General features: G+C 43.2%; 3 protein-coding genes across 4 annotated transcripts in view; 2 read left to right on the top strand and 1 right to left on the bottom strand.

Moving 5' to 3' along the window:
- Positions 1-4,474: 4,474 nt before the first annotated feature.
- LOC311031860 (amphoterin-induced protein 2-like) lies at positions 4,475-8,833 on the top strand. The gene is made up of 2 exons (XM_084038393.1): positions 4,475-4,675; positions 5,428-8,833. The coding sequence occupies exon 2, from the start codon at positions 5,510-5,512 to the stop codon at positions 6,980-6,982; it is 1,473 nt and encodes a 490-aa protein (XP_083894519.1). The 5' UTR covers positions 4,475-4,675; positions 5,428-5,509; the 3' UTR covers positions 6,983-8,833.
- Positions 8,834-15,156: 6,323 nt separating this feature from the next.
- The window catches only part of LOC311032533 (anoctamin-4-like), a 28,210-nt gene continuing 18,775 nt past the window's right edge, over positions 15,157-24,591 (bottom strand). The window contains exons 18-29 of one of the 2 annotated variants that reach the window (XM_084039404.1): positions 24,385-24,549; positions 24,228-24,264; positions 23,997-24,108; positions 23,556-23,613; positions 22,644-22,741; positions 22,279-22,421; positions 21,225-21,377; positions 20,994-21,141; positions 20,295-20,414; positions 19,900-20,005; positions 17,482-17,688; positions 15,157-16,947 (exon numbers count right to left, since the gene is read on the bottom strand). In XM_084039404.1, the coding sequence (XP_083895530.1) occupies positions 17,494-17,688; positions 19,900-20,005; positions 20,295-20,414; positions 20,994-21,141; positions 21,225-21,377; positions 22,279-22,421; positions 22,644-22,741; positions 23,556-23,613; positions 23,997-24,108; positions 24,228-24,264; positions 24,385-24,549 (1,335 nt within the window). In that variant the 3' untranslated portion in view covers positions 15,157-16,947; positions 17,482-17,493. The remainder of the gene's footprint in view (positions 16,948-17,481; positions 17,689-19,899; positions 20,006-20,294; positions 20,415-20,993; positions 21,142-21,224; positions 21,378-22,278; positions 22,422-22,643; positions 22,742-23,555; positions 23,614-23,996; positions 24,109-24,227; positions 24,265-24,384; positions 24,550-24,591) is intronic. The other variant, XM_084039405.1, reaches the window with a different exon arrangement.
- Positions 18,511-24,591, top strand: part of LOC311032187 (uncharacterized protein) — a gene marked incomplete at its 3' end in the record, with an annotated part of 228,111 nt that continues 222,030 nt past the window's right edge. Inside the window, exon 1 of the mRNA XM_084038825.1 lies at positions 18,511-18,622. The remainder of the gene's footprint in view (positions 18,623-24,591) is intronic.

Raw genomic sequence — 24,591 nt, 5'->3', positions numbered from 1 at the left:
ACTTACCTTTATAAGCCCAACGCTAAATCCGACACGAGCGGCTGCCTGACGCGACCTCGTATCTCACTGTGTCATCTTAAAAAAATTAAAATATGAGAAGCATTGGAGCTATACGTTAGCGGCGGCTAACGTGAAATATCTTAGTTTTATCATTGATTTTATAATAGGTGAGGCTTTTATAATGCCTTTCACTGATTTGTCTCTTCTGTTTCTGTTTGTCCTTTTATTGGGCTAAATAAATCAAAATCAAAATCAACAAATCATTGCACTTTGGTCAGTTGGCTTTGTAGATAATATATGAGTTAAGGAAAAAGTGTGTGGAATATTCTGCATTTTGTTAAATATTAATACAATTAATGAGTACTTTTCCAGGCCTGTTTAAAGGAAAAGACCATTTTCAACAAATACCACAAAAAGACTCAAATCCAACATCTTTCAATATATTCCAGCTCCCCTTGCCCATTGGTCGATTCTGTAAAAACAAGACTCAAATCTAAGGACTCAAATGGTGTCTCGGACTTCAAGAACCGCATAACAGAGCTTACATCACAGACTTACGACGCGGGCACTTAACCAGGAAAGCAGCTGCTTATGGAAACACGGCGTTTCTTCCACATAGCAGGAAGTGCGGGGTTAAATGTCGTCCATTAGGAGCCACTCTGGCGGCTCATTGGCCGCGTCGCAGCTCCCACAGTTTCAAGTGGCTTCATGAACCGCCGCCGCCGCCGGATGGAGAAGTGTTAAAGATGATGTGTGTGCACTTAAAGCATTTGCTGGCAACGTTTTATTGGCTTGTGCGGCATTTTGCAATTTCCCAATCGGGAACTGAGATCATTGTTTTTATCATTCTGATCATTTAATAAGTGATTGAAGTCCCTCAGATTCAGCAACACCTGTGCAGTTTTACATAATGTCATGCTTTCAAAGCATGTTGTGGAAGGACACGAGTGATCTGCTTAATGGTTTGCACTCAGACGGCGGGCGGATGCATCAGTGGGTTTTTATTCCTTCTCACCTGGCGTTTTAAAAAACCTGCAGTTCACTTTTGGAAAGCCGATCCTTTCGCGTTGAAGTGGAGGCGGTTAATGCACGGACACGCACACTCGATGGCCGCCGTGCATATTAATGACATTTTTTTTACAGCAACTCTAAATGCAACCATTACGAATGTTCTCAAATATGGAAAATTGTATTTCAGCACAAAGTTGTAGCGTGAATGTTCCGGCCTCCGCTGACCTGAGCTCTGCAGAGAACGCTGCATCATCTGTGCGGAAAAGCGACAAAAGCTGAGAATGTCTCGTTCCGAGGACATTGAGAAAAAAGATAAAACTGCTGCTTTTCAGCCTGAAGGTCAAACGTGGATCCAATTCTCATCCTATTTGGTGCCAAATCATGTGTTGTAGGAAATAATAAAAACCTTGCTAGCTCGCTTGAGCTATAAAGTATCTTGAAACGTCATAAAACATTACATAATATTGTACAAATCTGGGAAATATGTTTATCCTCTTTCTGCTAACAGTTAGATGAGAAGATCTGTATCACTTTCATGTCTGTAAGTTCGATAAAAATGACACACAGCAACCTGTTAGCTTACGCTAGCTTACGTTAGCTCGCATTAGCATTAAAGCCCAGAAACAAACAGCTAGCTGGTTATCAGCTACTTTGAAGCTCATTCATTCTCATCTAACTTACTAGTTTGCTCAATTCCAACAAAACCTGAATAAGATCTTTATTATTACGTTTGGACGGAGTCAAGCTAGCTGTTTCCCAACGCTTCCATTCTTTGTGCTAAGCTAAGCTAAGCTTATTGTACTTTTAGCTTCAAATTTAACAGCCATGTCAGTTAACATTTGGCCTCTTAAATTGAAAAATACTTGCGTATTTTATGTAAAAAACGACTTTCACAGTTTATATTTCGTCGCCTGTGACTCCATAAACCTCTGAAATGGGAAACCAAAGCTCGGATGTTTCCATGCCTTTTAGCTCAGTTGCATGCTGGGATGATGGGACGGCTGCCTCGTCTCCCTGTAAGTAATAAGTGGTTGGAGCCGGCGGGTGGACAGATAGAGGGTTGGTTTCTGAACTCCACTAAAAACCCCTCCAGACCTCCAGCGCTCCACCAACCCTGGTCCTCAGCCAGCACTCAGAACCCCCTGCTGGCCTTCCTCCTAAACCGTGTAATCAGGGGCTTTTTTTCCCTTTTTTTTACACCTGGAAATTGAAAATAGATGCAATTACTTTGCACCAGATTGCCAGGTGAGGCCAGCGAGGCCGAGATAAATCTCCGAGCCAACGGAGGCGAGATGAAATGGATTTATCGAGCTTCATATTCTTTCCGTGTTCATTATACTCGTCACATTCCTGGCATGGAGATCAGAATCTGATCCCGGAGCACGACGGACACGCCAGAAGGACGTCCGCTTTGATGGCGGGCGCCATGGAAACATTGGGGGATTTGCCCGTGTCCCCGGTGGGAAGCTCGTACAAAGTGCTTTTGTGATTAAACGTCTAAAGGTTGTAAGACAACCGGCCTCGTCCTCTCCGTCTCTGTCGGCTAATGGAATTGACTCATCTTCCTGGTTTTTTTCTCTCTTTTGAATTGGCGGCGAATGTGAGGAGATGGAGGAGGCGCCGCCGGAGCGCTAACAACCTTGACGAACTGATGAAGGAGCCCGAAACACACAAACACACCAACAAACGAGCTCCAGGAGCACTTATTCAGAAAATAAAGTAATGGGGAACACTTAAGACCAAAAATGTGGCCTCATTAAGGGAATAAATAAGGCGGCAGATTACATTTTTGCCCTCCAACACTACACGGATAAACACTGTGTAGAGAACTGAGGGGGATTATGTAAACCCTTTGCACAGCTTAACGCCGTCTGAAATATTCTGCCTCAGCAAGCAAATCCAAAAACGCTGCTCTTCTTTCACATGCAAAGGGAGTTTTTGTTTATTTATTTCCACAAATCAAATCCTTTTTTCTCTTTTTTTACACATAAAAACGTCATCGGTCTAAAATGGATGTTGAACTGACCTTTAACGGCGTTCAAGGCTCTGTTAGACAAAAAAAGACACGTTTAAGGTCACAGATGTTTCATTACGATGATTATATCTCTAATTAAACAAAATCACCGCGGAGCGCCGGAGAGTTTGTGCAGGTTTTCGCTGCAGTCGTTTCAAGCCTTGTTGAAATTGTTTAAATATAACGTGACGTGTGTAGGATTTAAATCTGGATTTGGTTAAGGTGACTTTAGGGATGCTGGATTATATCATCCAATGTCTGAAATAAGAAAACCCCTCCAGGCTCTAATTGAGGACTTCAACACCAAGATGTAAGGGCTCAAGACAAAGAGGATCTAGAAAGACTTGGATTTAAAAAAAAGTGCCTCGTGGCGTGTTTCCATCCTGGAACAGTCTGAAGGCCTCGCTGATTTATACCAACCCAGACTCACAGTCCTTTATTCTTTATACTTTATGGTTTCAAAGGCCAGAGAATCAAAGAATCACCTTTTCTTTCATGTCTCTTTTTGTATGTCGTGTTCTTTATATTTATTATTTTTATGCTGTACTCATGTGGTTTGATTGATAATAATAATAATGATAAGAATTATAATAACAATAATAATAATGATAATAATAATAATGATAATAATAATAATAATAATAATAATAATAATAATAATAATAATAATAATAATAGCGTAATGATGATAATGATGATGATAATATAATAACTATAATAATAGATAAATAGGCAGACCCCTCTTATAGATAGTGCCCTTTATATATTTTCATATTATGTGATTTTAATGTACCTTTTTGTTTATATGCCTATATTTATACATTTTATCACTTTGACTGATAATTTGCAAACTTACCTTCCAGAGTCTGTACCTATTTTTAATACATGTAGCCTTCATTTAGATTAGCGGTCTATGTAAGCTTAATATATATATTTTTTTCTTCTATTTGATGCATTTGGGAACCTTCAGCTATCAGCCTGATGACAGTTAAGGTTTATGACTATTGTTTGAAAAGCAGCCATTTAACGTGCATATTTTAATCCAATAAAAAGCGAAACCATTGCCAGTTGTCATTGTGGTTTCTTGCTCAACCAAAAGCCTTCTGCAACCTGATTGGTCAATGCAAGTCGCTTCTGATGCCAAAGCAATATTACTGCATATAAGAGCAGCAGGTGTGATATAGGCCTGCGTCATGTGTGCTCCACGGTGCATTATGGGTATACATAATAATTATTATTATAGTGACATTTAAAGACAACACTGTTCAGTAAAGATGTTTCCCAGGAGAATCAGAGAGTCATATTGAAACTATTGCAGTGGAACATGTGAGTTAATGGTGCTGATGCTGCACCCTCCCTCCTCCTCCTCCCTCCTCCTCCCTCCTCCCCCTCCCTCATACCGCGCTGCTGCCTGCTGATGTGTTTACTCTGAGGGCGACCCCTCCCACGGCCGCATGCAACCCGACCTGCAGGTGAACACTTCCCGGCTTCCTCCTCACACCGGATCGTCTGCGGAGGGGGGAGTTGCCTGTAGTGGTCTTCCTTTTTTTTTCTCCCCCGGATCCTCGTACGGGACGCGGTGCTCGCGACGCGTCCGGGGAGCGCGTGCATATGGAGGCAGACGAGATGATGGTTTGACTGGGCGGAAAGGTGAGCTGCTTTCTGTCTGTTTGTTTGGGTCCAGAAGTCATGAAAGCTGCTTATTATTCCATTCTTCTCTATAGTAATAATAATCATATAAAATACTTTCCACTTTCCCGCATTCTTCTCTCTCATTTACTTTAATATTCTCACTTCTAAAACATAATTTGGGCTTCCAGCCTCCAACATAAAGACCTCACATTAAACACGCTGCAGCCACAGAATGATTGGTATTATAATTAGTATCATTAATGATTCCAGTGATGAATCCATTATTTAAAAAAACTTGGTGATTTATTGCTTAATAAATCAAACTGTAAACTTTTGTTCGCTGCGGAGGTTTTTTTCTGTAATACTTTATTATGAACTGACGGGGAGAGTTGTGTGAATTTAATTATGTTATAAATGTTTTAACATTTTAATATTTGTGGCGCAATATCACATTAAATACTACAAGATAGATAGATAGATAGATAGATAGATAGATAGATAGATAGATAGATAGATAGATAGATAGATAATGGAGTATGGATCACTATGCATGGTTACACTTATTCCAGCAGTTATTGTGTGCAGATTACTGTAGATTGTTCTACATGCATGTAACACCTTTACCTGTATGACATGCTGCTCCCGTGTCGTGTTTGCTTGCTATAACGGTGTTTACTCTGGGTTTGTTTAGTTGCCAGAGGCGCTAACTGAAGTCGTAGAAAATAATGAGATTCACTTCCCTTTCGCCCTCTTTCCTTGTTTCCCACCAGAGCTGACGTACGACTCAGAGCGCTGACATGTTTGCACCCAGAGCGACGGTAACCTGAGACCCGGTCCTGAGGGAACTCCAGGATGCATCCCGTTGCCTCGCAGCTCTTTGCTGCTGCCTTGCTGCTCTGCCTGTGTCTCGGCCTCCCTCCCTCCGTGGCCACTTGCCCGCCCTGCTGCCTTTGTGCCAGTGACATCATTTCCTGCAGCGGGTGCAATCTGTCCGCGCTGCCCTCCGATATGCCGACCTATGCCACGCGGTTGGACCTGAGCCACAACGCCCTCGCCATCCTGCCTGTCGACTGGATCCCCCGAACGTTCGACCGGCTCGCCACGCTGGTTCTCGGCCGTAACGGCATCGGCCAGATCGAGGAGGGCGCCTTCGCCACGGCGCCGCACCTCCTCCACCTTGACCTCTCCTCCAACCGACTGGCGGTGCTGAACTCGTCCGTCTTCGCGGGCTTGAAGGAGCTGAAAGAGCTGCTGCTGTTTGGCAACCAGATTGTCCAGATAAACCCAGGGGCCTTCAGGGATCTGCACGGCCTGCAGAGGCTCTACCTCTCTGGGAACAGGCTGAAGGCGTTCCCCCTGGGGCTCTATTGGGAACCCGGAGGGCCTCATAATCTGACCTTCCTCGATCTGTCGTACAACAGGCTCCGCGAGGTGCCCGTCCAGAGCTTGCTGTCTCTCACCCGACAAGGCGGGATTTACTTGCAGGAAAACCCTTTGGTGTGTGACTGTGCTCTACTTGCCCTGCTGGAGTACTGGATGTGGATACAGTATCGCCCCCTGGTGGACTTCAGAGGTGAATACCCGTGTAGGGGCGATTCAGGACCGACATCCGAATGTAACCAGCAGGTAGTGTCGGATACGCCACTTGAGACGCAGACTTACCAAGTCGATCCTGGTAAATGGCTACGAGTGCCATGTCCAGGGTTGGCTGATCCAGACCAGGAGGGCCTGGAGGTGTTCTGGGTTACCCCTAAGACTGTGGTCAATTCGTCAATCAATGATCCGGGTGCCCACCTATCAGTTTTCCCCAATGGCACCCTTGAAATCCAAGGCGCCCTGGTTGAGGATGCCGGTATGTACGGGTGTGTGGCGGCCCGTGGACGCCAGTATGACCCCAACGAGTCTCTGGGGGTCAACGTGGTGGTCGGGAACGTGAGCGCCGCCAGTGGCTTGGCGCACGGCAGCGGCGCCGAGCATTTCAACACGGCGTTCACCACGCTGGCTTCCTGCGTGGTCAGCATCGTGCTGGTGCTGCTCTACCTCTACCTCACTCCCTGCCGATGCCGGGGGAACCGGGCCGGCGGGTCAAGGGGGTGCGGCGGGCGAGCCTTCACACTCTGCTCGGACCCCGGGGAGGTGCAGTCAGGACAGCGGCGGTCGAACGGAAAGAGGGTGGCTTTCTTAGAGCCTCAGGCAGAGGACTCTGACGTGGGCGGACCAAAAACGCCAACGATGAATTTGGGTCACATCGCCACCGAGGGAATTCTCAAGAACGGAAGTAGGACAGTTGGACAGACGCTCACAGACCCCGTTCATGTGGCATAGCAAGGAAAAAAACACCTTTTTTCACATTCCTGCATCTGAAACCCAAAGTGTTTTGTTTTGTCTCGTTTCAGTACACGATGAGAAAACCCATTCGATGTGAAGTAGAGTACTGTGATTCTCGTGAAGTAGTTTGGCTGTTCGGTCCGAAGCAGAACAAGCAGTCCTGTTTGTAGGCAGAATCTCAATTATGTCTAAGTGGCGTCTGTTGTTTTTTTTACATATGGAAATTTCACTGTTGCCGCGGGAAATTGTCAGTGCAAAGATCATATAAATGTGGGCGGTGTTTTAAATTGGAATATTCCCACCTGATGTGATAAGCTGCTGGAGGCATCAATGGTCATTATACAGTACGTGCTTTGTGAATACATCACAGGGACACGTTGTTTCACCCACCGGAGGAGCTTTTTGAAAACATGTCGGTAATATGTGTGAAATTATGTGAGCTTTATGTTTCTTCCACATTCTCTCTCTGATCTGTCTAAATCAAATCCAACCCTGTGAGAGTTTCTTTATTCAACACAGAAACATACGGCGGATTAGCCCGTTTTGTTGCTTTCAGAAGGAAACGTACAAAAACGTTAACATTATCGTAAAGAATACAGACTTTTGTCCAGAAAACACCAAAAAATGTGTAAATGAGCTCAAATTTGAAATTCTCTTTAAGGGGTCGTTCACTCAAAGTCAAAATTTCATATTTTGTTCCCGTACTCGTGTATCTAACCATGCAGAGTTTTCATTTTATTTGCGTATGTTTTGAGATTTCTGAGATTTCTATCTCCAATTTAAAGGAGGGTAATGGAATTTTTTAAAGGGGTAATTCGAAATGACAAACAAACTAAGAATTATAACCCACCTTTGTTTTTCTCCTCAACTCTCTGGAGCATTTTAGCATCTTTCAGTTTGTTGTTTTGGTTCACCCACCACTCTCAGCCTGGTTTCCAGCCACGAAAAACAGCTATTTGCAGTGAAAGCTTTTCTCAGAGGTTGGTGGAGACCAAAACAGAGTTGGAAATGATGCAGAACTACGGTAGAATAAGTCAATGTTGACTTCTTTTGGGTCAAAACTGTTGGATTGAACCTCCCTCCCTCCCTCCCTCCCTACGTGGACACATGTTGCTGTTTATTAATTAATTATTTTTTTAATCCCATCTGCTGTGAGACCACGTATTAAATCCCTCAAGCTTCATTGCATTAGATCGGAGGCAAACAAATCTATCTGCATGGCTAGATACCACTCAACTCTTTAAGCTGATGGGGCTGCATGAAATCCCCCAAAATTCAAAGGTGTGGGGTTTTCACCTGGCTGCAACTATATCGGTTTAACTGCTGTCATTTGAGCACTTTATCATAAAAGCAGAACCTGCTCACGGTTCCCCAAAAGGGGGTCTGAGGTTGTGCTCCAAAACCGGCCCTACCTGGAGCTGGTTTTGGATTGACACCTGTCAACCCGATCCTCCTTTGTCCCGTCAGAAAATGGACTTCCCTGCACACCTTCCACCTTGTTGCTTTACAAACAGCAGATCCAGGAATGGATCCTCATGGCTTCAGACAGGAAGGGGAGTTTAGGGGTCGCCGATGAGGTCCCCCAAGTCCACTCGGATTAGCATCACAGAAATCAGACGGAGGGTTGCCAGCTTGCCCCCGAGCCCAACGTGACCCACATCCCTTTCCGTCCGCCCTTCTGTTTTGATTGTTTTATATGTGGAGTTGTTTCCAAGGTGCCAAGAGTCTCGTTAACGTTCCCTTGGCCTCGTTCTTGTGTCTGAGCGTTACCTTCGTATGTGTTCTTTTAACAGCAGGACAGAGTTTAAGTAGAGCAGCGAAGATAAAGCTTCGACTACGACATGATATCTGCAGGTATGAAATAAAAACGTTTAATTTGGAGGACGAGTGTGTTGTTTTCTCTATTTCTCTATTTTCCATCCCTGTCTCTGGATCTGGGTTTTTAGGTGAAAAATGAAAAGTAGTGTTACATCAGAAGGATTTAAGGATGACAAATGACCTCTTAGTGAGTCAACAAATCACATTTTCAAAAATCCCTTTCGATGGTTAGTGGAGGGGGAAGAAAAAAAGCAGCAAAAACCCTTCTTTCTCTTGTGTGCTTGCCGTACGTACGTTCATTTCCGAGTGTCGTGGCGGGGGTTGAGGACGCGAGGAAATGGCCAGTGGCAGGTGTTGAACAGGCTTCGGGTGGTGACGGATCCCACTGGGACTCATTTAATCACCCCTCGCCTCCCTCGCCTCGACACAATGCTTTTCACAGGTCAAGATAGCGACATGGGGCAGGACTTGTCAGTCCAGCATGGGGAAAAATAGGAATAATAACGCTCATAATGAGCGCAACAATTTACAGCATTCCTCATAGAAACGGCACATCATTCTCACCCCTGACCCTCATTTCACGACTAGTTTTAATTTATTTATTTACTGGTTTTAAAGGGACACTACACTGATATTACACACATAATGGTGATCATCGGACCAATCAGTGCATGAGGTGGGTGTTCTGATGTCGGTTGTGCAGATTAGATGGAAAATACTCCAACAAATGACATCACAACAAAACATGACAAAACTACAAATGGAGTGCTGCAGGGATGATGTCATTTTGTAGGCCAACCCAGAGGCTAGCATCGCACTGGGTCCCGCGACAAAAGACACGATTTTTCCGTTCGATTTTGGATTATTGCAGGACATAAAGAACGATTTTTTGGCAGCATACTGTAGCACTAGCAGGTGTTATAATAGCAGTTTACAGAACTTTTAGTTTATATAATAAAAAAATCTCTTTAAACCTGCAAAACAATTGATGGATAAATATGGCGTGACGCCACAGAAGGCGTTTTAATCTCGCCTGTGCTCGATATTAATGGAGTAATTTCCTCACTATCCATAATTCACACGCTGGAGGGGAGTAATGGATGTGTGGGTTGCCGCTGAAATAGGAACATTAATGTGAACATACTCGAGACGATGGGACCATTTAGGAAAATAGTTTCACCAACACAAATGTTTTATTATAGTTGGCCTCACAACGGCAGGAACCATCCACCGTGTTACTGACAGTCGGGTCCAAAGCTAATGTAATATGAAAAGACAAAAAGACAACATGCAGTAGACTTTAAAAATGAAAATGTGTCAATTTTTCTTAATGTATGCATAAGAAATGAATGCCATTTGACAGAAACATCATCTGTTGGAAGTACATTATGGTGCTGTCAAGTGTGCGTGTATATATGGTATATATATATATATATATATATATATATATATATATATATATATATATAGTGGTATTACACAGCCACATACATGCACTCTAAAGCCGCTGACATGTCTAAAAATACATCCATCTAAATGCATTGTTTCATTTTTCCGGAAAAAAAAAGAAAACAGTTGCGGTGAAGAAATATAAATTGACTCTATAAAAAATGTAAGGTATAAATAATTGAAGCTAGGTTTGCAGAGTTCAAATAAACACTGCGTTTGTTATGGATACGGACAGAAATCCCATCACCTGCAGGATGAAATAACTCGAGCACACCTCCTGTGAGTTGTGTAATAACTGTGAAAAAGCTTCTGCTTGACAATATGTTGCATCAATAAGGTGTGAGCATTACGTGGGAGAGGTTTATTCAACCCTGCAGGGTTCGGTCATGAATTCAAGTTTTTTTCTTTGACATATCTCACTTTTGTTCTCATACATAATGTTAAAGTAATTCCAGCATATTAGGTTCCGCATATTCATAAATGTTTTTTTTAAATGTCCTGCTTTCATCCTATTAGTGATTTACATCAGGTGTAGCACCGTTGCTCGGAAACATACATTTTAATTAATTTTTTTTACGCCAATTTAGCACTATTGACTCCTGTAAACACCGATCAATATCAGAGTTGCTGACTGCTTTCACACGAAACACAAACATATGCAACACTTTCATGAGAACAAAAAAAGATTAACTTTAATAATCATTTTTTATTCGTTAATATAGATGGATCAAATAAATGCATTTAGGCGTAATTAACAAGAAGTTTAATTCTTCTATGCTAGCTTTTCATAGAAGAAGTAGGCTAAACATTGAGGCTCCCTCATGTGGCTCAACTGTGTACTGCAGATATAAATGTAAGATTAAATTCCGCTCATTTATCGACCCAAATCAAATCTCCCGTGACCCACTTGTGGGTCCCGACCCGGCTCTTTGGGAACGACTGCTCCAAGGGATGTTTTTCCGGCCTCAATCACAGCACTTCACCATCATTCTGCAAAGCGTGGACTGATGAAGTGATTGGGAACAGAACAGTCGTAGCTCAGCAGAGACGACGGGGGGGTTTCGTTTGAGAGATTTGATGTGGATTCTCAGGATGCACAGCAAACCTGCCAAATCTCTCTGACTTGAAGGGGGGAGAAAAAAAACCCATCAGTGCAGCTTAAGTGGTCAGAAACGGTGCCGCTAACCGCCACGTTCCTGAGCCTCCAAGCTGAAAATGATGCAATCTAAAAGCAGCTTTTTCACTTAAAAAGAAGGACTGCAAATTGATTGTTAAAGCTGACGTTTCATTGATGACTTGAGGCTTTTAAACCCAATTCTATCAGTGTTCTTTTTCCCCCCCAATAATCAATGCAATGTGAAATTACCAGGACATTGCCCATAAGCGAAAAAAAAAGAGAAGGTCATGCACCGGGGCTAACGACCGCCACGCATAAAACGAGATAATTTGCAATCAAGCGCTAACGACGGCAGCGTAATGAAGTGTAAAAGGGAACTCGGCTCAGAATTCGCAAGGACGCAATTATTTCTGCTTCATTTCACCTCCAGGCTTCCATAGATTTCATCCTCCTTCCTGCCTCTTCTTTACCACAGGAAGTTATGCATGCATAGAATTACTGTTTAAGCGCCACGGTGTGTTCAAGGCCGAGCTGAGACGTCAGAAACTTTAGAAGCGAAAGGAAAATGTGATGTGTGTATTCATTGTTTCTGCTCCAAATGACGTGGGCGTCTGTTTATGTCGGTTTTTCTCGGTCATTACTACCTTTTTCAACGCAGCTTTCAGAGCGAGCAGACGTTTGATACCTGCATGTCTTTGTCCTCGAGCGTGAGACGCTGAATAGAAACATTCTTCGTATTGTTTTCCTCTCGTCCCACTCGTCTGGGGCCAAAAGCTCTGACACTGAAGCGGCATTTTTCAGAACGGACGAATCAGGAGGTCATTTTTCAGCTTATTCTTTGCTCTTTTCTGGGCCCAGCTTTCTTGTTTTGTTTCTCTCTCAATGCGCTCATTTACATATTCATCGGGGCACAAAGAGGCAGCTGTTTCCAGTGGAAAAACCTCTGTTGGACCCTTTGTAGACCACATGTCCAGGTCCAGGTCCAGCCAGCACCCATCAGCCAACAGCAGCAACAAGCTGGTGAACATAGCGGAGCGTTTAGCAGTTAAAGAGCCAAATATTCCTCTTGGTGGAGAACCAAAACAGAGCAAAAAGGAGGGAGAATATAACCAGAAAACACGACTCCACATGAATGATAATGATGTCCAATGCATGCTGGGAAAGGTAGGCACTGTGGTGATTTAAGTGGCAATCAAAGCTAGTTTTAATCTATTCATGTGACTCGCCGCTGTGCACACTACATATTCTTATGTATGAATGCTAGAAGGACGTTTCAAACATCCGGCCCTCTCCTCCTCCTTCACCGAGATGAGACGGTGAAAGATGTGAAGCCTGAATACCGAGGGGGGGGGGGGGGGGGGGGGGGCGGAAATGTGCTGGTCACAGATACGGCAGCCGAACGCTGACCCAGATTCCTCGGGAGAGAAGGTGAAAGGAGCGTCTTATCTTCAAAGTCATTTCCTGTGTCTCAGAGGCAGGCGGCGACAGCGCTGCCCTTAAAAATTGCCTGATCGAATATTTCAGCGCTCGATGGAGGGTCAGAGTCTGGGCAGGATGTGCTTCAACATGTTGTTAGGGAGGGTGTGTGTGTGTGTGTGTGTGTGTGTGTGACCTCACCATAGTAAAGAAAATGAGATGTCCTGCTGCTTCTGAGCATTTCAGAGTATCAGAGTTTGGATCAAAGACAAAGATTGGTTTCTTGAATTAGGTCTCTGCTGCTAAAATATTTCTAATCAATAGCTGTATATTAATAATGGATCACATGACCACTCATGCATTCAAGGGGCTAAATTTGAAATTCAGAGCTTTAATATAGCAGCAAAAAACACTATTTGCTATGTAAAGATATAGTTGGGTAATGTGTACCTTAATAAAGTCACCGTTAGGGGCTGCCATTCATTTTGCCGTTGTTTGCACCGTTAGCTGCAAGGTGCCGGCTCAGCCGTCGCCAAGATGAGAGCTGTTGAGAGGTGATAGAAATGTTCCAGATCTTGTCATTGTCGCAGTACGACTGTAACAAAGAAAGAAGAGAGGAAATACAGATGGACTCGTCACCTTGACAACCACAGCCAGGAAACGGCAGGAGTGTTTGATTGCCTTTTTTTTTTCTTTCTTTGTTTTTCTGGCATGTGCAGCGATGATCCGAGGCCTCGCTCTCTAATGACTGCGAGTGCAAACAATCAGCCAGACGGCCCGATCGTTGATATTTAAAGGGACGCTTTAGCTTTCTGTCTGTTTTGTTTACGCCAACGGTGGATTGCAAATATTGGAGATTTAAAGAGGGAACCGGAATCGTATTTGTGTTTGTTTGATTTCAAGGCTCTAAACGGTTCACTTTACAAAACAACCACGTACGACGTACGACTGAGGACAAATAAAAGTAAATCGAAGTGCAACAGTGTTTCCTTTGTGCAGGTGAAAATACATTTGTCCATTAAAGAGATTCCAGCGGCAGCCGATAAAGGCCGGTCACTCTGAGGCCACGTTGATGGACGAATCAAATCAAGTTTGTTCGAGCGGCTCGGCTGTTTGCAAAGTAATATCCACTGAGGACAAAACGTCCATGTGCGACCGCCGATCGGAGTGAGAGGTCGGCAGGTCGAGACGGTCTTCTGTCGAGAGTAATAACTCCGTCCATTCCACCTTCACACATCGGCTCTCTCACAGCTCTCAGATTTCAATCTTCAAATTAAATGAGGTCATACGTCGTTGGTTTATTCATCACAGAGCATCAGCAAGTCGAAGCTGGCAAGTTTGTTTGTTTCCAGATTCACATCCGTCTCACATGACTGCCCACTGATGGGAAACGGCGAGGAGTGCTTCATCAACATCTCATCATCATCACCTACAAAACACAGAAGGAACAAAGATTTAGCTCACAGATTATACAACTTGTGCTTTAAGATATCTCAATACCCGACGACATGCAGCTGATCATTTGTGATACTGTCGAGATACAATCAGGTTCCAGTGAGTCCACATGTCCCCTTTTTGTATTTTCTAGCTACCGTTCAACCGACACCGAGCTGCGAACACGCCGGATATGAGGAAATGTCAGATGTTATCCCTCCGACAGCCTTACGTAACTCCTGCGCGTGTGTCGGGGGTAATCCTCTTAAAGAGGAGGAGGAAATAGGAAACACAAAAACATAGTTTGCCTCCTCTGTCCCCCAGCTTTTAATAATCAAAATGGAGTTTTTTGTGTGCGAAAGGCCGCCGCCCAGAAGTAATCCAGGCTGGGCCCCCCGGCTCTCTAATCGCCGATTATTTGCATGTTGAAAGCGAGCAGATAGCGATGGATGTTGTGTAAACACATGTGTTTGGGTATTAAAGTGCAGAGATGTGCAACACAGCTTATTTCATACCCGGACCAGGACCAGGACTTGGTCGAGTCCGAGGACGTTCAACATCACTGAATCCCCTCAATTCTCTTTTTTTAAATGTTCAGTTTGTGTTACTTTATTTACAATTTGGCCAACGTAGTGACTTTGTTGTGATATTATGGAGTTTGACAATAAATCTATGTGGAAGTGTCCTGCTGCTGCTGCTGCTGCTGCTGAGGTGAAGCTAAGCACTCTGACTCTCTCTGGTGGCGGGAAAGAGAATTACTGGCTCGGCTCACGAGGACACCGAGGTTCATTTTGGGGAATTTGGGAATTATAGCATTGGAGGAGGAGCTTACGCTCAATAATCATAAACCCTCACTCGGTTGCTTTAAGCTGATTTTAATATTTGTAACAGTAATATTCTTTTGTCTCAGCAACATAGTGCACAGAAATATAGTCAAATTAAATTATGTATACTGTATGAATATAAAAGTCTAAAATAATTCTGCTGTGTGACTAAACAGAAAGCAGTAAACATTTTGACACTGAAATCATCAAATCATTTTATTGGTAACATGCTGGTTTTCATTTAAAGTCAATCATTTCCATCAAATTGTTTTATGTAATTATAATTTCAAGACGTTTCCTGGAAGAACTAATTATAGGGGGAAATGGTTTCTCCTAAAATCAAAGTAAATATTCACTATCTATGTATTGTTGGTCACTTTATTCACTATTTTTGTTGAGTTGTTTACCTGGATTTTTTTTTTTAGATAATTATTAAGGAGGTTATGTGCTTAAAATACTCCCTATAACAGGAATTAATTGGAATTATTGTATTTTTTTAAAGGAAACTTCTTGGACAGTAATATTAGCATTTTGTGTATCTATAGATTTCTTCTATTATCTCTTCTTTTTTATTATATCTCTATATAAATAACCAGACATCTCAGCAGGGTCGTTCCCATGTACCAAGCTAATCTTGTTAAAAATGCTGAATAAAGACACAGGTAGTCAAGTCAAATATCTGAACATTAAATAATGTTTATTACTGCAGTTATGAATTAAGATCAAATGGAAAAGCGTTTCCCATTTAAGCCGCAGCCTTTTCTAGACTACTTCTCTAAGTGGCTTTTAAAGTGAGATTCTTCTTCTTCATCTTCTTCTTCTTCTTCTTCGTCAACATCTCTTCAAATTCATTCAAACCTCCAAAATGTTCAGCGATGGACTACAAAGGGAAGCGAGAACTCTTCCTGTTTCTACAGGTGATGCCAAAATGCTCAGCTGGTGCTGTCGCCATGGCAACCTTTAATCGCCAGTGGGGACACACACAGCTGATGGACATTTTTAATTAGGCTGCATCTCTCACCTCTTGGTGGATTTTTAACTAAATTTGAAGCACAAGTCACAGACCTGAACGAGGACGTCGGTTCAGGGACTCTTAAGAATGCAGGACTTTTCAAAATAAAAGTCCCAGATGGACGCAAGAGTTGGCTGTGAGAATTTCAATATAAAAGCCCCCAAAGGTGACAAGCCTCCTGAGCGCTAAAGCTTTTCAAAATAAAAAAAAATCTCAGTGACCTCTATTTAAACATGCACAACTCAACTATTTCCAGGGCTTAGACCTCAGATAATGTTCCTGTCTCACTCTATTTAGCCCTTTTCAATGCTTTTCAGCTTCCTGCTACATGAAGCAAAGCGGTTCACTGACTCAGATTTTCAGCTGCCAGCAATCTGCAATTTCTTCTCTAGTTTTTGTTATTGCGCTACTCTATAGCAGAGCAGATGGCCTGACATTCGTTTAAATATCGTTATTTACAATAAAGCAATACGTGAGAACTCCTGGAACAAGGAGATGTGTAAACAGGGTTTGTCATTCAGGAATCTCTATCGAGTTGTTCCACAAGAAAGCTGTAAAAGTTTAGTTCTCGCTTGAAACCTACATTCAGGATCTGAAGACGTAACGCTGTTGAGAGTTCAACGTGGTAGAAAGTATCTGGAAGGAAGAACAGAAGGGTAACAAACCCCCCCAAAGTCAAATGTTCAGGAGGACATCCGTTATGACTGCAGACACCTTCCCCCGGGGGTCCCTGTGTGTGGCCCTTGCTGGGGGGCGCAGTTCATCAACTGTCCACTAGGATGTGCTGGTCTGACATGGCAGGAGGAAGGTATGAGGGTCCAGTATCATGCAGGAAGCCAGCGCTCCTCTCCTTCCTCCACTGTGCAGAGAAAACCCAACACCGGCTGATAACCTGGAAGAAGAGAGACTGTGTCACACTTTAAATGTTTCATTTCTATTTGTAGCAGCTCTGAAAGGCACAAATATAAATATCGTATATTAAAAAATATATGCACGCTTCCTTTCCTTTCGTTGGCTAATGCTAAATGCTAGATTTTATGTTTAAAACGGAATGCGAAACATGTATATTTAATTAAAATTACATCTTTTGTCATCTTGCAACTGCATTTGAAAAACAAAAATAGTTTTTGTGAGATTTTCAGTTCAAAAGCCCCCAAAGGTGACTTCAAAATCAAAAATATCAGTGATTGTTTTTGTTTTTCTTAGACCTCAGCTGATTGATTATTTCTAAAAAGTTAAAATTTTAAAATAAAAACGTTCTAGTGTGGATGTAGCCACAACCGTTCTGCTTTTGGACGGCACATATGCAGTTAAAGATGATAAAGGCAGCAGATCTGAGTCATCTTTCATAGACTGGGTCCTTCATTCCAGACAGAGGCTTCCATCCTGACCTCGAGTCACGAACAAACTGATCCTGAGTCTGTACCAGGTGGTGCATTCAGGGCCACTCCTTGTGATGGGCCCTGTCTTTCTTCTTCTTCCTCTCGTTTTTCTCCCTCTGCAGACGCTCCAGCTCCGCCTCGTACATCATCTCCTGGATGAGGTATTTCTCCCGCCGCATCCTGTCCCGCAGGTCCTTGGGGAGGTCTGGGATCAGGTACGCGATCAGGGTCTTGATGGCGAAGACCATATGCTACAAATAAAGGCAGAGCGTGTCATCACAAAAACGCCACACGACCTCGTCTCCAAACCAACACGAGGAATTTCAACCGCGGTGAGATTGTTAGTCATCCACTAAAAGGGAATCTGATTTATTTAGAGTGAACATGAATTAAAGTTACAAAACTGAAAACAACGGCAAATTTGTTAAAAATACAGGAAATGCCTCTTTGCTGTTTGTGTCCCTGAGTGGACTGTTTATCATGATATTATAATCAGATTTATCATTATATTATCATCATATTTATCATGATATTATCATCATATTTATCATTATATTATCTTCACATTTATCATTATATTATCATCACAATTATCATTATATTATCATCACAATTATCATTATATTATCATCACAATTATCATTATATTATCATCACAATTGTCATTAAAGGCCTAAGAAAACTGTATTTTGTCTGATTTCTGGAAGACTTAGAACTAGATTGATTGATTTTACGTGTTGTTTTTACTTAAATGTGAAGTTCTCTGTGTCTTTGTGTCTGAGGGGCCGTCCAGACGAAGCAAAACTAACTTTTTTTCTCCGTTTTGCCATGGCGTCGTTTCAAGAAAATCCGCGTCCAGACGAATCCACTGAAAACGACTCAGCGCGCTGTAGTACATATTCCAGGCCCTTATGCGGCGCTGTTTCTGCTACAAAAACGCAGAAGAAGAGATGGAGCGTGACCGGATGTTTGCCATTGCTATGGCAACACGTGAGAGTTACAGCTAATCTCCATCCGACCACCCGATCAATAAACACCCATAAGATGACAATTTGTCCCGTATAAATAAAACCAACAATAAGCATCAACAGCCGTCACCCTAAGGACCGTGACGAGGCGTTGTCACACGTTGGGATGGATTAATTAGACAAATAAATGCCTACATTCATGGGAAGTTAGCTAGCGGTTGTTTGTTAGCATCGTAATAAAGTAGCTTTTTTTCCCTGAATATCGCCCCCCCTCTCTCGGCTCCATTTTTTTTTCATACAGCGGCCCTGATACGCCGACGTACAGACGAGCAGAATATCTGCTACGAGCACGGAGGCCGCCGTTGTTGTTGTTAGGAGACGTGGCGGGGGAAGAAGTCAGGCTCGAGGGTCGAGGAGCGGGGCGATGACGTCAGCGTATTCGTTTTCGCCGTCCACACGAAAACGATCACGAAACGGAGTCGTTTTTTTCTTTTCCACCCTGAGAGCTGCTTTCAGAAACGTGCGTTTTCACACCGAGAAAACGCCGGATTCGTCTGGACGGAAGGGCGAAACGCACAAGACTTCTGCGTTTACGCACTGAAAACGTTTTCGTGTGGACGGGCCCTTAACGAGTCTGATCTGAAGCACCTGCACCTCCTCGTTAGCGGCAGCTTGTTTGCTGATAAAAGAGGCTCACAAAGGTTTGGTGAGGTTTGGTGAAGTCGGGGGTGAAACAGAGCGGAGAGGAGACGTTTTAAAATCTCCTCGTAGTTATTTTGAGAGTTTGATGTGTTGAAGTGAAATGAGTTTGTGTTGCCAACTGGGTTTCACTGACAGTCAGCATGACTTAAAAGAGAAACCTGTCACCTTAGCAGACCAAGTACAAGAACCTACATTTGTGTACTTACAGAGTACCGATATGAGTACTTAAATAATCCCATTACAGTTCTACTAATAACGTTAAAAACATGGGATAATCCTCACTTTCTCACTGTAGCAGATTAAAACTACAACCTGATGCAGTCGCTGACATTTTGACATTCAGCGTGTGTTTTTCTGAGTTCACAGCCGGGATGTTAGACATTAAATGTTTAACTCTCCTGTCACATTTAAGGAATATTACAAATAAAAAAGTGAGACTCAGACGAGCAGCTTGTCCCTTAAAGGCTCAACTGATGAGAGGATAACGTTGCCTTTGTGGTATCAGACTAGTTTTATATGAGTACATGAGTATAGTATGGACACATAGACTTCAGGCCTGGTCATATAATCAGGTCATTCTTAAGCATTTTAACTCACCAACTTTAGTGAATTTGGGTTTAAAAATACAATAATATAAAACTAAAGCTGATTTTCTTTTCTTTGCTAAAGCAATTCCTCAAATTCTACTTCAAGACGAATGAAAGTCTCTTTAACATCACCAGCGATGGAGAGACAGAAAAAAACAGATGAATATGAAAGTATTGATTTGTCTGATCGATCCGTCACACTGACCTCAAACACGATGATGAAGGCCAGCCGGGCGGCCAGGACGTGCCAGAACTGTAGAGTGTAGGAGTAGGGATCAGCAGAGTCCGGGGGCTCCCTGTAGTCCCGGTACCTGGAGGGTCAAGCAGACCAGGTCAATACTGGTCTTTGTTTTTATACAACATTTGAATCAGCTTTTCTTTATTTATTCTTGTTGAAGCTTCTATTCGTCTTTGTGATTTATATTTCATGTGGAGCTCAGCGGGAGCTGGTTGGTTGATAGGGATCATTAATAAGGTGATGGATGAACACACACAAACACACACACACAGTTATGCAATCCTTCATGAATAAATAAATATAAACCACATTAAGATGAACACGTTTCCAACCTTCTATTTAGCGTTTTAGAAACTTCGTACCTGCAATACTTGACAGCTTCTCCGATCAGCTCGGAGCCGTTAGACCTGGACTGTGATCTCCTCTCGAAGTCCGACACCCGGAATACTGACAGGCTGGCGTTGACGTATCCCATCATGCACCTGAGGAACATGATGAGAGAAAGATCTGTTCATCAAACACTCGCAGCGTCGATAACAAGCAAAATGAGATTTAAAATCCTCTATTTAGGTTTTCGAATGAAACACTGAATATTTTATAACATCATCATCCTAAAAAAAAGAAGCCCTTGATTCATCAGATTGAATGAGCAAATAGTGACTTTGAATGTGGTGGAAATGTTTAAAGGCTAAATATGGATATGTATAATATGGATTGAAGCAAAATCGTTTCGTTAGATAAAAACACGCTGACGTCCACGATAACGTCCACCTCTCTGCCTGTCTCTCTGCCTGTCGCTCTGCCTGTCTGTCCACCTGTCTCTCTGCCTGCCTCTGCTCTGCTCTGCTCTGTGCATTTAAAGAGGCTAAGCCCTGCACAGTGAAACACGAGAGCAGAAACACTGATTGCTGCAGACTAATCTTTATCTGGATCTGTGCAGAGAAAACACGTTCAAACACCAACAGAATGTCGGCGTTTCCTGTTCGGCCCTGAACCGCCTCTGCAAAAAGGTTATCAAAGTAAAAGCACTCAAAGGAATGAAGCGTCGGATCCCGACTCACCCCTCCCCGGCTCGACCCTGACCGGCACACGGCCCGTACTTGTAGGCGTAGACGAGGCGAGGGATGAAGTCGGAGGTCACGGCGATGACGAAGGCGTTGGTGATGACGGACAAGATGCCGATGCCCTCCAGGATGCCGTACCAGATCCCTGCAAGGCAACGTTTTTATGAAATATACACCAAAACCATAGAGAACTAAATCAGAATCAATAAAAACCCGTTTTTAAATCACCGATGTCTTTGGCTTGTGAGGGCAGAGGTCGCCGCCACTGGGTGACGAACTTGTAGGCGTCCAAGCGGATCTCGATGACGTTGTTGAGCAGCGCTAAGAGAGGAGCAAGAGGGAAAGCCGCCACGAAGATGGTGGTGAAGCCGAACTGGAGGACTGGATCAAACACAGAGACCAAAAACCTTCAGATCCTCTATTTCCGGTCCAGGTTTATCTTCCTGACCCCCCACAACAAATCCATGGGACTCATCCATTCCATTGTGGCAATCAAAAATGTATTTTGGCAAAATAGTCTTCACAAATTAACTCCACTTTAATCAGTTTTGAAGCATAAAGGCAATCGGCAGAATTAAAATGCATAAAAACCCCAGAAAAAACATCTAGCATTTAATACGTTTAATATGATTTCGTCAATGCATTTCAAAATTCAAGAGGGGGTTTTTACTGATGGAGAATAAAACATTAAAATATCTTAATCGTTTTAACCAAAGAGGTTGTTTCAGATATCGAACCAAAAACACAATATCAAAATATCTATATATTATATATTCAGGACAAAAGTGTAAAAAAAAAAAACTAGCTAATTTCCTGGTTGTCAGACTCATTCCATCTGGCTCTGTTAGCTGCTAAATGCTAAGCTAACTAAGCCAACAAGCTAGGGCAGGTAGCGTCGTGAGTTGTGAACATGAAAAAAACTAAACAATAAGCTGAAAGGTGCTAAAATGCTGAAGGAGGTTGCACACAAAGTTGTTCCATTTTGTTAAAATAAAAATATTCGTTAGTGCAGGTTTCAGGTTGTTTCTAACCGCCTCAGTCCCAGAATGCAACAGTGAAGAGTAACAATAAAAGATGTGAGAACACCAAATTGAATCCACAAGAAATCAGTGTTCCAGTTACATAACACGATACTGCAGCTGCCGGGCCCCCAAATGAAAAATTGTTATTGTTTTTCCAAAAATTTGTATCATAGAAGATTAAAGCCGTGGAGAGATTTTGGGATATTTTACACCCGAAATATGAAACCTACGCGGTGGAAAGGTTTTTGACCATCACATACTCATTTCTAAGTACTCGTCGAAGAGTCCGTAGGCATTCATCGGCTGCAGGTTGTAATCCCGCTCCCACTGCGGGAAGCCGGCCTTGGCTTTGGGTCCGTGTTCTTTCCTCAGCCTCCGCCGAGTCCACCAGTTCTGGATCAGCCTGGAAACACGGCAACACAGGAGGGATTCACTATGGAAACAAGAGGATCTCTGACTGGACTGGTTTACTTTCTAGCTGTGGAGCTTTGGTTTGGTTGTGTTTCCGAGTCCCAAATGAATAAAAATATCTCTTCACTGATGCTCTTGTTTGGCTCTTACACGTTTTCTATAGAGGCATCAGAACATGGCAACATCTGAAAGAAAACACCCAAAAAACACTCACGGGTATCCGAGCTCCATGAAGTTATTCCAGGTCTGCTTCAGCACCATGATGATGCCCATCTGCATACAGAGGTCGATGAGACAACCACTGGGGTGGCACTATGGCAACGAGAGAGAGAGACAGACAGACAGAGAGAGAGACGGGTAATCAAACGTGAGTTTATGGACTCCAATCTGTAGATTCAAGTCTTCTTCAATACAGCAGGATGTCCATTTAGTCAATTATGGTCCTGTATGGACCGTAGACCACAAGCCAATGGGTGACGTCACCATGACGACGTCCACTTCTCATATACACACTACAAACTCTAGACCTTTTTCCATTAAAAACTCATTGTGATGCTCATCTTTTCTTCAATCCAACGATAGATTTCAAATGTGGCCTTTATTTGATTTCGAGTTTTCATTTTCATTACTTTACGTGTTGTAGTAACTTCTTCTGTGTTATTAGAACAAAACACAAAAGTGCATCACGCAAGCAAGCAAAGTAGAACACCAACATGAATCTATAACCAACAACACCTTTGGGATGTCTCCCCACGGCGTTTATCAGCTGTGCAGACGTTCATAAAAAGCCACCGATGTCTCCGAGCAGCTGCTCTTGTACTGTACATGTCACATTACGGAGAGTTTTCCCCCCATTTCCATTCCAGCAGCCACGGGAAACAAGCGGGGACGCGTCAGCTCAGCACATTAAAAGTGCTGACTCAGGCTTTTTTCCCCCTTTAGACCACTTCGGTGTTTGTCGCGTCCCCATAAGCACAGCTGGCAGTGACGCTTCCTGCTGAGGGAGGTTAAACGCCGGCTGGTCGGCCCACGCAATAATAGCCTTATTGTCCAATTTGGAAAATACTTGGATCCATAATGCTTTGCTGTTCTTCCCCCCCGTGGGAGAGGAGACGTAGTTACTCACTTCTTCCAGTTTCCAGCGGTTGATGAGGCGTAAATAAGCACCGGGTCTGCCTGTAAATCTGTCGATGCAGGAAAAGAACAATAACTTTCTTATATTTAATATCGTTCAACATCAGACTTTGCAATGGTCAATGAGATGCGTTTAATAGCGTCAAATATTGACCTTTTCTCAGATTTGTTAATATATATGTAAAATTGTAGTGACAAATAGTGTCACAAAACAAATTAAACAAGAAGCAAAGCTTGACACAAATGGATTTTGTGATGTTAGACTTTTTAGACGTTTTAGCATTTTTACTGAAAACGAATGCCAAGAATACTTTGTGTCCCTTTTCCAATTTGGAAAAGATACACTATTAAAACGTATTGTTTCTCGCACATGACTTTCCAGAGTTGCTGAATTCGTTCTGCAACTGTATTTGTTGCGAGTCCTGCGTCTCACCTTCCCAGGAAGAAGGCGATGTAGAAAGTTGAACTGTTGAGGTTGACGAACTGAAACAGGAACATCTTGAGGGTGAAGCTGTTCTCCCACTCGGACTCCGTCCTCGGCTGCTCTGTGGTGGCGGAACGGTGACAAACTGGTGAAACACCATTCGGCAGTGAAACAACGATATAAAGTAGGAACTAAGTCGTCCTTTTAGCTTGGAGATCATCAGATCTGCAGTTGACTTACCTAAATTAGTGAGAAGGAGAGCAACTTTTTCATAGAGCTGGAAAACGTCAAAGTTGGAGGATTAGTGAGGTAGAAAGTTATATCATCTGCATATGCGTTGTTTCTTATCGCACTTCAGCTCGGTTACTGGCGCCGCTGAAGGACGACGGACACTCACCACGTTGAGCAGCATGATCACGCAGAAGTTGATGCAGACCGCCGTCCCCGTGGTCGCCACCTGGGAGTTGTTCCTGATGAGAGCCCAGCCGAAGGCGGCGAAGGTGCTGACGGTGATCACGCGGTAGATGACGATGCCGAACACGGCGGCGATCACCACCAGGATCTGTGAAAAAGAAATACCACGACTAGCAATGACAATAGAAGT

Source organism: Eutrigla gurnardus (assembly GCF_963514095.1).
Source record: "Eutrigla gurnardus genome assembly, chromosome: 21".
In the NCBI taxonomy this organism is placed as follows: domain Eukaryota; kingdom Metazoa; phylum Chordata; class Actinopteri; order Perciformes; family Triglidae; genus Eutrigla; species Eutrigla gurnardus.
Note: the sequence above shows the minus strand (reverse complement) of the source record. Positions and strands in the feature narration are given on the sequence as shown.